General features: G+C 33.1%; 4 protein-coding genes across 4 annotated transcripts; 2 read left to right on the top strand and 2 right to left on the bottom strand. All coding sequences in view use genetic code 12, as the record gives it.

Moving 5' to 3' along the window:
• Window positions 1-1,015: 1,015 nt before the first annotated feature.
• On the bottom strand, window positions 1,016-2,629 carry CAALFM_CR00630WA (uncharacterized protein; the record flags this gene model as incomplete). The annotated part of the gene is made up of 1 exon (XM_713533.2): window positions 1,016-2,629. One exon carries the CDS (start codon window positions 2,627-2,629, stop codon window positions 1,016-1,018), a length of 1,614 nt encoding a protein of 537 aa, XP_718626.2.
• Window positions 2,630-3,687: 1,058 nt separating this feature from the next.
• On the top strand, window positions 3,688-4,938 carry ARG1 (argininosuccinate synthase; the record flags this gene model as incomplete). The annotated part of the gene is made up of 1 exon (XM_713534.2): window positions 3,688-4,938. One exon carries the CDS (start codon window positions 3,688-3,690, stop codon window positions 4,936-4,938), a length of 1,251 nt encoding a protein of 416 aa, XP_718627.2.
• A 266-nt stretch (window positions 4,939-5,204) lies between these two features.
• On the bottom strand, window positions 5,205-9,785 carry IFF4 (Iff4p; the record flags this gene model as incomplete). Its single annotated transcript, XM_713537.1, has 1 exon — window positions 5,205-9,785. The coding sequence occupies one exon, from the start codon at window positions 9,783-9,785 to the stop codon at window positions 5,205-5,207; it is 4,581 nt and encodes a 1,526-aa protein (XP_718630.1).
• A 1,246-nt stretch (window positions 9,786-11,031) lies between these two features.
• On the top strand, window positions 11,032-13,305 carry CAALFM_CR00600CA (uncharacterized protein; the record flags this gene model as incomplete). Its single annotated transcript, XM_713538.2, has 1 exon — window positions 11,032-13,305. The coding sequence occupies one exon, from the start codon at window positions 11,032-11,034 to the stop codon at window positions 13,303-13,305; it is 2,274 nt and encodes a 757-aa protein (XP_718631.2).
• Window positions 13,306-13,342: the final 37 nt, after the last annotated feature.

Genomic DNA, 13,342 nt, shown 5'->3' with positions numbered 1-13,342 from the left:
TTAAATGATATCTTTGTTGTATAATACCCTTATAATTGAACAAACTAACTAAAAAGTGTAATCAGTTTGTATCCAAGGGTTTAATAAATGTAAATAATCAATTCGTTAGATGAAGATTGGATGTATAATTGTTGTTCGTAATTAGTATGTTCCTCAGACTGAAAGGGAAAGCAAAAATCAAAAACAAATATGATTCCAAAAAAAAAATGGGGTTATATGGGAAAAAGAAAGTAATATATAAATAAGAATTATATCAATTTGAATTTAGAAAAGATTTTTCAAAAGCAGGGTTATCGTTGTTGGATAGTAGAAAGAGAATCACCCTAGTTGCATGAAATGAATTTCCCAAAGAACATTGTGTTTGATTTCATTTTTGTTGAGTACTGTATATAGCTTAGTCCATTACCCAAATATATTTTTAACGTGTTTTCAATTTAACCGTGTAAGCGGACCTTACGGAGTTTTTTTTCTAACCTATACCGTACAATATTTTTGTTGGTTAGAATATGGTTTCAAATCTCTTTACATGAGTATCTATTCAAAAGAAAGTATATACAAAGCATAGAAGAGAGCCATTGAACGTATATGAATAACATATATTCAAATTCAAACACTCGGAGTTACTTCCTATCAAAAGGAGGCAATATATTGTACTTGTAGAGGTTGTAATTGTTGACCCAACAAGTTTTGCTCCGGACGCCAAAAGGAGAAAGAAAAGAAGCTTTTTTTTTTGTATGGGCGTGTCCTTATAATCAAAAAGCCCAAAAAAAATTTTTAGAGTTGGGATTATATTTTTTTTGGTGTTTCAATTTTTGTAACAAATTTTCAAATTTTTAACCAACAAATACAAGAAGCTTACAAAAGTACACACCAGTTTACATGCAATATAATTGACGTCAATTCCCACACAATCTATATAGTTAGGAAAAACCGTTTTTTTTCATACACACACACATTTATACTTCTACAACAAAAAACATAACCCACTATCTATTAATCTTACCATCTCTCTAAATTATAATAATGGTTGGAATTTGGGTAGAATTGATTGCTGAGGATGTAGTGGTTTTGGACCCGGAACATCATCTGAATTACTCAAGAAATTAAACAGACCTAATCTTGAATTCAAACTTGAACCATTGCTCATTGCTGTATTCGAAGCTATAGGAGGCGGCAATATAATTCGTTGTGATTCAGTAGGTTGTTGATAATCTTGTTGTGATAATCTCTTGTGCATTTCGTAAATTGGCATAGGATTATGAGTGGATATCTCTAACTCAATCTCATCTTCGTCACTCTTGAAAACTCTTTCCAATTCTAAATCACTTTGAACAATCTTGCCATGGTGTTTAAAAACAATTGTAGTATCTGGTAGCTTGAATGCAGACTTTGCATTCTCCAAAAGTTCATTATATCTTGGCGTGGCAGCAATTCTAACTGGGTATAAAAACTCAAGTTTTTGGTTGAAAAATTTCAAATACACTCGTTTCTTGTATGATCCGGTCAACGACAGTGTTGGAGTCACACTTCTTGACGGTTCCATAGTTGACATTGACGTATCACTACCAGTGTTTTGCAAATGAGATGCCACTTCTGCAAGTTTATTAAGTGAGTAAACATCATTCTCTGATGGGTAGGCAATATTATTACTGCCTAAATGCTGATCTTCATTTCTAAATGGGATTGAATTTTTCGCCATTAGTGGATATTCTTGCAACACTGATGCATACAAAATCTCACAGATGGGGAAAATAACTTCTTCAAACCCAAAATCTTTCACCATAGCACCTAATAATATGTATAAAGATATCACTGCTGTCTCATCATTTATACCATTTGTATTCACTGGATCTAGCTGTCGGAAAAATTTACTCAATGATAGTTCACTACTCAATTTATTTCGTAAATACAACATTGATTGTGGATTTACATGCAGAAAAGATTTTTCGAAAATGTACCCAATACAAGTAGACATTACTGATTTGCCTAAAAATTGTAAATTTTCCAGTTTGGAATTAACACTTTCATTGCAAGATCTTGATTTTTCAATTTTATTAAGAATATTCTTCTTAGCAGCAGCAGCCAGAGGAATATTTATTGTCTCATTCATGCTGAGATTAGTCAATGGTGGTAATCGAGGTTTAGTCATATTGTCAATAGTGTCTTTTGCTTGATCGTCACTAGTGAATCTTTTCTCTCTGTTGTAGTTCACATCATAAACGTCATCTTCATTACGGACAATTTCCGACAAAAACGAATTGCTATTACTCCCATTCACATTACCATTCAGATCACTATCATCTAGTTTATTCCTTTTCAAAGATGGTTCTTCAGGACTGGTGTGTTTTTTGGATGACCGTTTTCTATTTCTTCGAACACTTTGTATTGCTGCTCGAACTAATTTGTTGAAATCTGAAGTATAAGAAGCAGGATAATCAAATTCTAATCGTAGCATTTCTGAAACCCTTCTAATTTCCAGTTCTTGTTCACTTGCCTTACGAGAACTCAAATCTAGTGTATCGATTAATTCTAACCTTCTGGCACTAAACCGCTTCCATAACCTTTCATCATGGAAATTTAGTTTTTCTCGTATAGCATGGGTAACTCCTAATTTCTTATTGTGTTCCATTGCTTAATGTTTGTAGTTTATATAAATATATTGTGTTTATGAGGAAATGGTATTAAAGAAATCATTTATTGACCGACTTAAAGTCAACCATGACTCTGAATCAGAATTTGTGAGTAAAAAAATTTTTTTTTTTTGGGTTGTTGTTGTGCTTGTTGTGATTGTTGCTGGTGTGTGATTCGTCTTGATTCTAATTGGGGTCAAAGGTAGTGGGAAAAACTAATTTTTTGAATGACTACATTTTTTTTATTTGTTTTTTGTTCGCTTGAGTTAATTTTTTCTTTTTGAGTTTTTTTTTAGTCATCCTCTCGAGGTCGTGTTGTCATGCACAAGAAGAAGTTTAAATTTCTCCATCCATCGACTAAAAAGTTGAAAAGTGTGTGGGTGAACCAATTTTTCAACATTTCCTGATAAACTCTTAACCATCATACCTATGAAGGATAGTATTAGATAGCTTCATTATGACCAGTCGTTTGGATTGCTAGCTAGTAAGAACACACCAGAAAAAGAAAATAGTACCAATTTCAAATATTTTGCTGACCTCTTTTTTTCAATTAAACTTTGTAGAATTTTTAGTATAAAATATACTCGAGGGTTCAAACATAAGAAAGTTTTGCAAATACTGACATTTCTCGGGTTTAATGATTTGTACGACACTGCTATTTTTAACCAGGCATTTTCATCGAATACCAGAAGATGAGCTAAAACTGTGACTAACTATACAATTCCTCTTGTACAACTTTCTGCGGAAATGATATCTATGTAAGGCAAATTTTTGATGAATTTTTTCCGTCTAGATAACAAAAAGTAAGTCGTGCACCACACAAATAATGACTAATTCGGTAATTGGACAATTGAAAAATTTTTTAACCGCGCTTAACCTATTATCCATTCATTCATCAAGAAAAGAAATTTTTTTTTTCTTAAACTATAAAAGGGATAGTAAAAACTTGTTGAACGAAAATTTCATATATCTTTTCTTTTTCTCTTTCTTTTCTTTTCTTCTCTTTTTATTCCATTCAATTTATACACACACATATACACAAAACACCAACAGAAACATGTCAAAGGGAAAAGTTTGTTTAGCCTATTCAGGTGGTTTGGACACCTCAGTCATCTTAGCCTGGTTATTAGAACAAGGTTATGAAGTCATTGCTTTCTTAGCCAACATTGGACAAGAAGAAGATTTTGAAGAAGCTGAAAAAAAGGCATTAGCCATTGGTGCCACCAAATTTGTTGTGGTTGATGTCAGAAAAGAATTTGTTGAAAAAGTTTGTTTCCCAGCAATTCAATCAAATGCCATTTATGAAAATGTTTATTTGTTAGGTACTTCATTAGCTAGACCAGTCATTGCTCAAGCACAAATTAAAGTTGCTGAAGAAAATGGTTGTTTTGCCGTTTCTCACGGTTGTACTGGTAAAGGTAATGACCAGGTTAGATTTGAATTGAGTTTCTATGCATTGAAACCAGATGTTGTGGTCATTGCTCCATGGAGAGACCCAGAATTCTTCCAAAGATTTGCTGGTAGAAAAGATCTTTTAGATTATGCTGCTTCTAAAAACATCCCAGTGGCACAAACCAAAGCTAAACCATGGTCTACTGATGAAAACTTGGCTCATATTTCATTTGAAGCTGGTATTTTGGAAAATCCAGATACTACTCCACCAAAAGATATGTGGAAATTAACTGTGGATCCAACTGATGCCCCAGATAAACCAGAAACTTTCTCAGTTGTTTTTGAAAAAGGGTTACCAGTGAAATTGATCTTGGATGACAGTAAAAAAGAAATTACTGATCCAGTAGAATTATTCATTGAAGCTAATTCTTTAGCTAGAAGAAATGGGGTTGGTAGAATTGATATTGTGGAGAATAGATTTATTGGTATTAAATCCAGAGGTTGTTATGAAACTCCAGGTTTGACCATCTTAAGAAATACTCACGTTGATTTAGAAGGATTGACTTTAGATCGTGAAGTTAGAGCCATCAGAGATCAATTTGTGACACCAACTTGGGCCAAAATCTTATACAATGGTATGTACTTCACACCAGAAGGAGAATACGTTCGTTCAATGATTCCTCCATCTCAAGTCACTGTTAATGGAGTTGTTAGAGCTGCTGCTTATAAAGGATCTGTCACCATATTAGGTAGATCTTCAGACACTGAAAAATTATACGATGAAACCGAATCATCAATGGATGAATTGACCGGATTCTCACCAGAAGATACTAGTGGGTTTATTGCTGTGCAAGCCATTAGAATCAAGAAATACGGTGAAGCTGCCAGAGAAAAGGGTAAACCATTGGATTTGTAAATGATTTTTGTTTATAGGGGAAATTAGTAATAATAATATAATGAAGTTTTTTTACGTTTTAATATCATAGATTCACCAAACAACAACATGAATATTACTTGAATGATTAAGAAAAGTAAAATAACAATATTTCTATTCTTAAAATGTATTTAAATAATCTATAAAAGTGAATGACAAAAAAAAACTAACAACGATGAAATAAGATATTATGCAATTTGACTCTATAACGCAATGCCGTTTTGCATAACTTTGAGATCAACTTTGTTCTAGATAAGTAATATTAAAATACTAACAACTGTACCCAAAAACTTTAGATATTTATTGGAAATATTTGTTGATCCATTTTCAAAAGGGATAGCTGTAAAAGACGACAGCCCAGTTTCAATGGTTTGTGAAAAATCGCCTGATGTATTTGATCCAGTAGTAGGAGTATTAGCGTAGCCATTTGAATCAGACCTGTTAGTAGGATAACCAGATACAGATGAATCAGAATCATTCAAATCACCATACAAAGATACCGTAGATGTTGTGCCAATATCGGTATTGGTTGCAAAAGGATTTGTTGCGTCCGTAACAGATCTTCCCAGAGCACTAACGATGTTATCACCAGTGCTAGCTAAATCTCCAGAAAAGATACTACCTGTAAATCTAGTATCTTCATAGCCTGTAGTTACTGTTGAATGTGAAACACTTGAAATGTAAGTGACAACATTTTCGGAACATTTGGATTCAAAACAACTTGTGATTGTGGCAGTTGCAAATTCTTGAGTCGACCCACTTGGAGAAGCAATAGTATATCCAGCAGATTCAGAAGTGAAACCACCTTCATAATGGGAAGTCAAGCTTATTTCTTTAAATCCGCCTGATGTTGTAATGTCCCCATTAGAATGGTACTCAGTATTAATGGTATCAGTAGTTGGAATTGACTCGGTTATAGAAAGAGCTGCAGTAGCAGAGCTGGCATAACCATCAGAGCTGTACGGATCTGTTGATAACTCAGCTGAAGTATATGAATTGGAATTTTTAGCATCCCATGTTGATACAACTCCAGTGGTGATATCCGAATTTGAAGTGTCCAAGAATGAAGTAGGCAACATTGTGGCATAAGAATCTTGATTACTGACGTCAGATTTCATGGAACCACCATTTCCAGAACCACCGGTTGTCCAAGTTGATGCAAAGCCAATTTCGAAAGTATCAGTTAATGATATTGAGTCTGAACGAGTAGCGACAGAAGTAGAATGTGAGTTGTATTGGCTAGTAATATCAGACTCTGAAGTATGTGGGCTATCGGACTTAGCACCATTCCAGGTGGATGAAATCTCAGTTATGATATCATTTGATGTGAATGGTAATGGGGTTGTTACAACAGAAGCCACTGACGTGCTGGACTCTAGAGTAAAAGAACCACCAGAATTGGAAGTTTCCCAAACAGATATAAACTTTTCTTCACTAGCACTTGAAGCAGGACCAAAAGCTGAAGCTGTGGTATAACTGGAGCCGACTTCACTTGAATCTGTAGAGTCAGCGGAAACAAATGATGCACTTGCAACTTGTGAATTAATAGATTGGATGGCAGAAACTGAACTTGTTGCAAATGATGATTCATAGCTGCTACTAGAAGCTAAGGGTGTTTCGGTACTTGAAAAATATGATACACCAGTGGCCGATGGAGCCATTTCAGTTGATTGACTGGTAGTTTCAAAACGTAAATCACTTAAAATGGAAGGTTCAACAATACTTGTTTCACTTAATATGGTAAATTCACTAGTAGTAGGTGCTTTGGAAATAAAGGATTCACTAGCAGTTTCTAAAACCACGTCGTTGGAGATAGAAGGTTCAACCTGAATAGCTTCTGTAGATATTGTAGACTCTCTATCTGATCCAAAAGATACTTCGCTGGATGCAAATGATTGAACAGTAAATGTTTCGCTAGCAATGAAGGATGTACTAGGAGTTGAAAGAGCAAATTCACTTGATTCTGATGATTCTTTAACGCCTGTTTCACTGAGAATATAAGATTCACTAGGAGTTTGTAAAACAGCTTCATTAGAATATGATGGTTTGTTGACGTCTGTTTCACTAGCAACGACAGACTCACTAGGAGTTGCAAGAACGACTTCACCAGAATAAGAGGGTTCAAGAAATGTCTCACTAACGATGAAAGATTCACTAGGAGTTTTCAAAGAAATTTCGCTGGAATACGACGGTTCAGCATCCACTGACGTACTAACAGTCGATGAATATTCAACAGTTTCAAAAGAAACATCACTGGAAAAGAATGATGGAACAACCAAGATGGAATCACTCGTACATTCATGAATTGATTGACTGGAAATAAAAGGTTTGGAAATACTGCTTTCACTGAAAAGCATAGATTCACTGGGAATTTCAAGAGAAATTCCACTAGAGACAGATGGTTGTACTACAATTGACCCAGTAGTTGCATCAGAAAATATGTCACTAGAAATAGAAGCCTCAATGGTAGATATGATGGACTTGGTAATGGATTCAGAAGCTATTTCGGAATAGGATGGTTTGACAATAAATGATTCGCTAGCAGTTTCAGGAGCTGGCTCGCTGGAGATATACGATGGAGCAATTAATGATTCGATGGATGTTTCAAACGGTAATTCGCTCCAACAAGAGGGTTCAACCATGGATAAGGATGATTTGCTTGCAATTTCAGAAACAGTCTCACTGAAATAAGATGGTGACTCAGCAAATGATTTAGTTGTAGTTTCAAAATCAATGTCAGTTGTATATGATGAGCTATCTGTAGATGGTTTACTAGCAATGAGAGAGTTGCTAGCAGTATTAAGGGAGCTTTCACTGGAGACAAATGAATTTATAATTGTTTCACTAACAGTTTCAAAAGCCAATTCATTGGAATAGGATGGAGTTTCCACAACTTTGTCACTAGTTATGAAAGAGTCATTGGCAGTTTCAAGAATCATATCAGTGGAAACAGATGAGCTGACAAATAATTCACTAGAAGTTTCAGAAATCAAATCACTCAGGAAAGATGATTTAACAAATTTGGTTTCACTAGCTGTCTTAAGTAATGTATCACCAGAAATAGAAAGTTCACCAATTGAACCAGTTGACTCACTAGCAGATACTAAAGATATTTCAGAATATAAAGATTCAGTTCCAATCGATTTATCGGCAATGGAAGAGTCACTGGCAGTAGCCAATGACACATCACTGAATTCTGTAACATCTGATTCACTTCCGGCTGTAGAAGACAAATCACTATCAGATGTTTGCAACATATGTGTCTCTTCAGGAAAGGATGATCCACCAGCACTTGAGGAACTTGAAACATATGAATTATCAACAGCAGAAGATGTATTGATTACAAAAGATTCAGAATCACTAGATTGCAGTTTTGAAAAATATGACTCAGTGACCAATGATTCAGTAGCTTGGAAATCACTAGCAGTTATGAAAGTAGATTCGCTGATGGCAAAAGAGTTCTCACTAGCATAGTCTGTACTTGTTGAAATAGGATTTTCATTGGACAAAGTTTCATCAACAAACGATTCCAAACTAATAAACTCACTTGATGAGATTGGTGCAGATATATAATCCACAGTAGATGATACTTTAGCTAAAGTGTTATCAGTTGTCTTTATATGAGCTTCATTAGACAAAGTAGTTGTAATGGAGGTAGATGTAGCAGTTGTTAATGTTGGGAAGATTGATGTTGTAGTGAACCATGATCCACTTTTATCCGTCAGAATTGTAACCGCGCCCGTTTCAGTGACGGTGTTCCCCGCAGTATTTGTTTTGGTGATAGTGGTCGTGTAATCGGTCGGTTTTACTCCTGGTGCCTCAGGAATTGGTTTACATGCCATTTGACAAGATTTAGGTAATGCTCTTGTTGGAACACGTCCAGTATATGTAACTGACCCCCAAATGGTGGAAGGAATACCTGACCCAGAATCAGTAACCACCAGAAATTTACTGGAGTCATATCCTAATCCAATATTGAATCTTTGCTCAAGTAAAAAGTTACGCAAAGTCAATATACCCGTGGAGGAATCATAACTGTGAGCCGATTCAAGAATAATTCCAATTAAAGGGAGAGTCAATCCAATTTTATTACCATTACCAAATCCATAAACATTAAATGTTTGTGTAGTCGAAATTGCTTGAACAATCATAGAAGAGTCTTTATCGACCAAATGAAAGTTTTGATTTGCAGAAACCGACAATAACACATTGGCAATATAAATAGTGGAATCACCATTAGCAGAAAAACAACCCGAACCTTTAATTTGAGTTGTTTGTTGGTATACTTGATTGTTCAAACATATTTTACCACTGTTGGTAATAGATCCTAGAGGGAACCCAAGACATACAGCACCTGAAGTTCTTTGATTTTGATAGAACAGCAATAACCCGGTGTTGGTCCACAGAGCAGAAGTAAGGGACATGGTACTTGGTACTCTACCTGAAGCAGCAAAGTACATTTCACCACTGTTGGTAAATGATAGACCTCTTAAATCATATGAAGATGGTGTCAACGAGACACGTGAATCAAACGAAATGATACCACTATTGTTGATTGAATGGAGCAAAGTAGTCAAACTAACTTGAAGGGCTAAAAGATGTGAGGTCAGCGAGATGTATAATGCACTTTTAGCTTTGACGTCTAGTTTACCAATGAAATTAGAAAAGGCATTATCAATTATAGACCAAGATGCGCCTGGGTGAATGATAATCTCTCCAAAACTTAAAGTGACAGAGCCACGATCAACTTTATTCTCAGTAATGTCAATGGCAAAAACAATGTTTGTTAACAAAGCAACTGTGATTATAAATTTTTGAAGGAATTTCATAATTGTTGTTTGAAGTTGACGTGAAAGAAAACGGAACTGTCAAAAAACCAGAAAGGATAACAAATTGAATTTATAGTTTTTCATATCATCTTGTTTGGCTTTAACGATTTGCAAAATTTAGTTTCTTTTCTTTGTCAGTTTCTAGAAAACTATCTTTTAGGAGTGATAGAAGGAATCTTTATTTATTTCTTTTTTATCCGGTTCAATTCAAATCACTGCCGATGGTTTTCGATTATTTTCTAATAACAATTTTGTTCTATTATAAAATAAAAGAAATAAATCTTCAGTAAAAAGAAAGAAACAAAATAAAATAACAATGAACAATATCGTAGTTGTACATTGAAACATTTACAAACTACATAAACAAGAAATCTACAACATTTATAATTATTACGGGGAAAGTTGGTGTCCATAACCGAATCATAATAATAAATAATAATCGTAAACAATTTCTTTTGCAGTAAAAAATAAAACAAAAAGACCAGCTGCTACCATATAAGAATAACCGAAATTCCCCACCACCGCCAACACCACCAACTACAACAACCACAAAAGACCAAATATAATTATTTACCAGAACAAAAGAAATACTTAAGACTTGAAGAGTGATTAAGGAAAGAACAAATTAGAAAAGCGCAATATGGTGGTATATTTTTTTGCCATGCCCGGAGTTTCGGAGTAACGAATAATTATTATCGAATAGTAGAACTCTTGGAAAACCAACCGAGTGTAATAATTGTCGCTATCTTCTAGTATATTACTTTGTCAGGCTTAATATTATTTACTTCAAAGAGAAAGAAATACCAAAGATGAACCAATCAATTAACTTTGAAATGATTGTTGTACTCCGACGCTTTAATATATCGTTCTACATTTGCAATCTGGTTATATTGTTGGTTGTACTTTAATTCAATTTTACCTTAACAATCTCTATTACTTAATAAACCAGACAATTTGATTGTATATATAAGCAATAATAAACTGAAAATATTTATTTTGTGAATTAATATTGGTTGTTGTAGGTGGGGGTAATTTACGGGTGAGTGTTTGCGTTATTTTCCGTAGATAACTTTGATTTTTTTAAAGCTTTTTTTTCGGCGTTGAGCGAATTTTCGGATTTCTTGTTCACTCACATTTACACACTTTATTAAAAAAACCAGATCATTCAAACAGGTTCAAATTCAATTTAATTCTCAACATTGAATGCAAAAATAGAGAGAGAGCAAAAGAATTTTAGTGGTTGGTAATGAATAGTTTCATTAGTGAGGACTCTGACTACTACTATGAGAATAACAACAATGACAACATTAACATTAACGAGAGAGTTGAGCCATATTCTTCATCCTTATCTTTACCACTTCACACATTCCCATCTTCAACAATATCATTAGTTTCCAATCCTCGAGATTTTCTTGAAGAAGAAATATCAACAATATTAATCAATAGTGATTCATCTGAATGTAACGAGAATTTCCTGATTTTCATCAAATGTATTTTAGATAATGTATATAATACCAGTAATAAGGATAAATCGTCATCGTCAACAACATTACCTTCATCATCATCATATGAAGAGATTTCTTATTATTCATTGAAATTATTGACATCAAATTTATTTATCAAGAATTTCCAATTTTGTGTGGGGAAAATATTAGCATTTTTAAAAATGTTTACCCAGATTACTCAAACATGGCTAGAAGAAAAAGAAGAAGTCAATGATCAAAGCTCTTGTGTGAAATATGAATCTGAATGTTTAAAAGAGTTTTTATGTATAACTTTATTGTTGTTATTGAAAATTAAGAATAGTGAAGATGAAAGTACCCTTGATGGGAATGACTCAATAATATCTTCAGATAGTGCATCAACAAATGCCACCACCACTACTACTGATGGATTGAAACTAATTGAAGTTGATTATTTATTTCAAACTTTAAGACAATATCATATGATGTCAATAATGTCTGAATTTATAAATACAGAAATAATGGCAATTGATAAACATAAATCAAAATTTGTCATTTTAAAATTTAGCTGTGATATAATCTTTGAATATTTCTATCGAGTAGAAATATTATCTGATATAGAGTTAAGTGAATTGATCAATGATAGTAATAACAACAAGAATTTGATATCTACATTGGTTCAATATTTACTACATAATGAAAACTTTAATAATTATGATTTAGACGCCGATGATTTCAATAATGAGGATAAATTAATAGCTTATGAAGAATTGAAACTATTGTTATTAATTAATGAACAATTTTTAATGAAATCTTTTAATACTAACAATAAGAATTTAGTATTTGATGAATTAATGATGGGGAATATAACCAATGGGAATTTAAATAACATTACAGGGTTTATTAATTTGTTAATTTATCATTTAAATCGAGAAGAATCTCATATTATTAAAATATTAATACTTAAATTTTTATATTTGGTATTCACATCATCCTCAACATGTAAATTGATATATTTAAATGATTTAAAAATTCTTATTGATATTTTGTTAAGAGAATTGAATGATTTGGATTATAATGAAAATATTGTTTTAACAATGACTTATCTTCGAGTGTTGTATCCAATTTTGATGTTTTCTGAACTTTGTGAAATTAATGGGAATAGAAACAGGAATGGTTATGGACATGGATATAAAAGTCAAGAAATTCTAGAAACACTACGGAATATAATTATTAATTCAGAAATAAAATCAGTTGAAACGGAGGAAGAATTGAGTATTTCTAAATTAGCAGTTAAATGTATGAATGTTAAATGGCTAAAGAAACTGGTCCAAAATCAGGATTCCAAACAAGGTATGGTTATTCCAAGTACAAAATCTACTACCACTAAATCACTACCAACTCAAAATTCCAACAGTCCTGAAGAAGAAGACGAGGAAGATGAGAAAATCAAATTAAATGAAGAGATTAATACTTCTAAGGAATCCTTAACCAATTCATTTACTAGAGTTGCATCCGTTAGAGCATCTTCAAGAAGTGATTATCATAAACATACAACTGTTCATAATATAGAAAGAAAAAATAGTATGAAATCGTCATCAACCAACAGCAAAACTAATAATTCCAATGATCATGATGATTCAAATGATATGATAATGGAAAATAATGGGAATATATTTTTATCCAAATTTTCTAAAATGTCAATCAATGATAATAGTAATCGTGGTAGCCGACAACTTACGAATAATACATCAATGTCAGATTCATTATTGTATAATTCAAGAAAAAACACTCAATCAGAACGTACCAACAACAACAACAACAGCAATCAAAACAATCGTGACAATCATAACATTCTTGATTTACCTACAGAATATTTAATTTCTAAACCATTACCAAAATTACCTATCCCTGAAAAAAGGCAAAATATGATGATTTATGATAATAACAAAAATTCTTCAACTTCATCATTAAATTCTAATTCTTCATTAAAGCAAAAGGCATTAAAGAAAAAAGCTCCACCTCCACCACCTCCTCCTCCAAGAAGGCGGAAATGAATCAATGAACGAACCAACAAATATACTCAACTAATTA

Source organism: Candida albicans, chromosome R (assembly GCF_000182965.3).
Source record: "Candida albicans SC5314 chromosome R, complete sequence".
In the NCBI taxonomy this organism is placed as follows: Eukaryota; Fungi; Ascomycota; class Pichiomycetes; order Serinales; family Debaryomycetaceae; genus Candida; species Candida albicans.
This window is presented reverse-complemented; position numbering and strand designations above follow the sequence as displayed.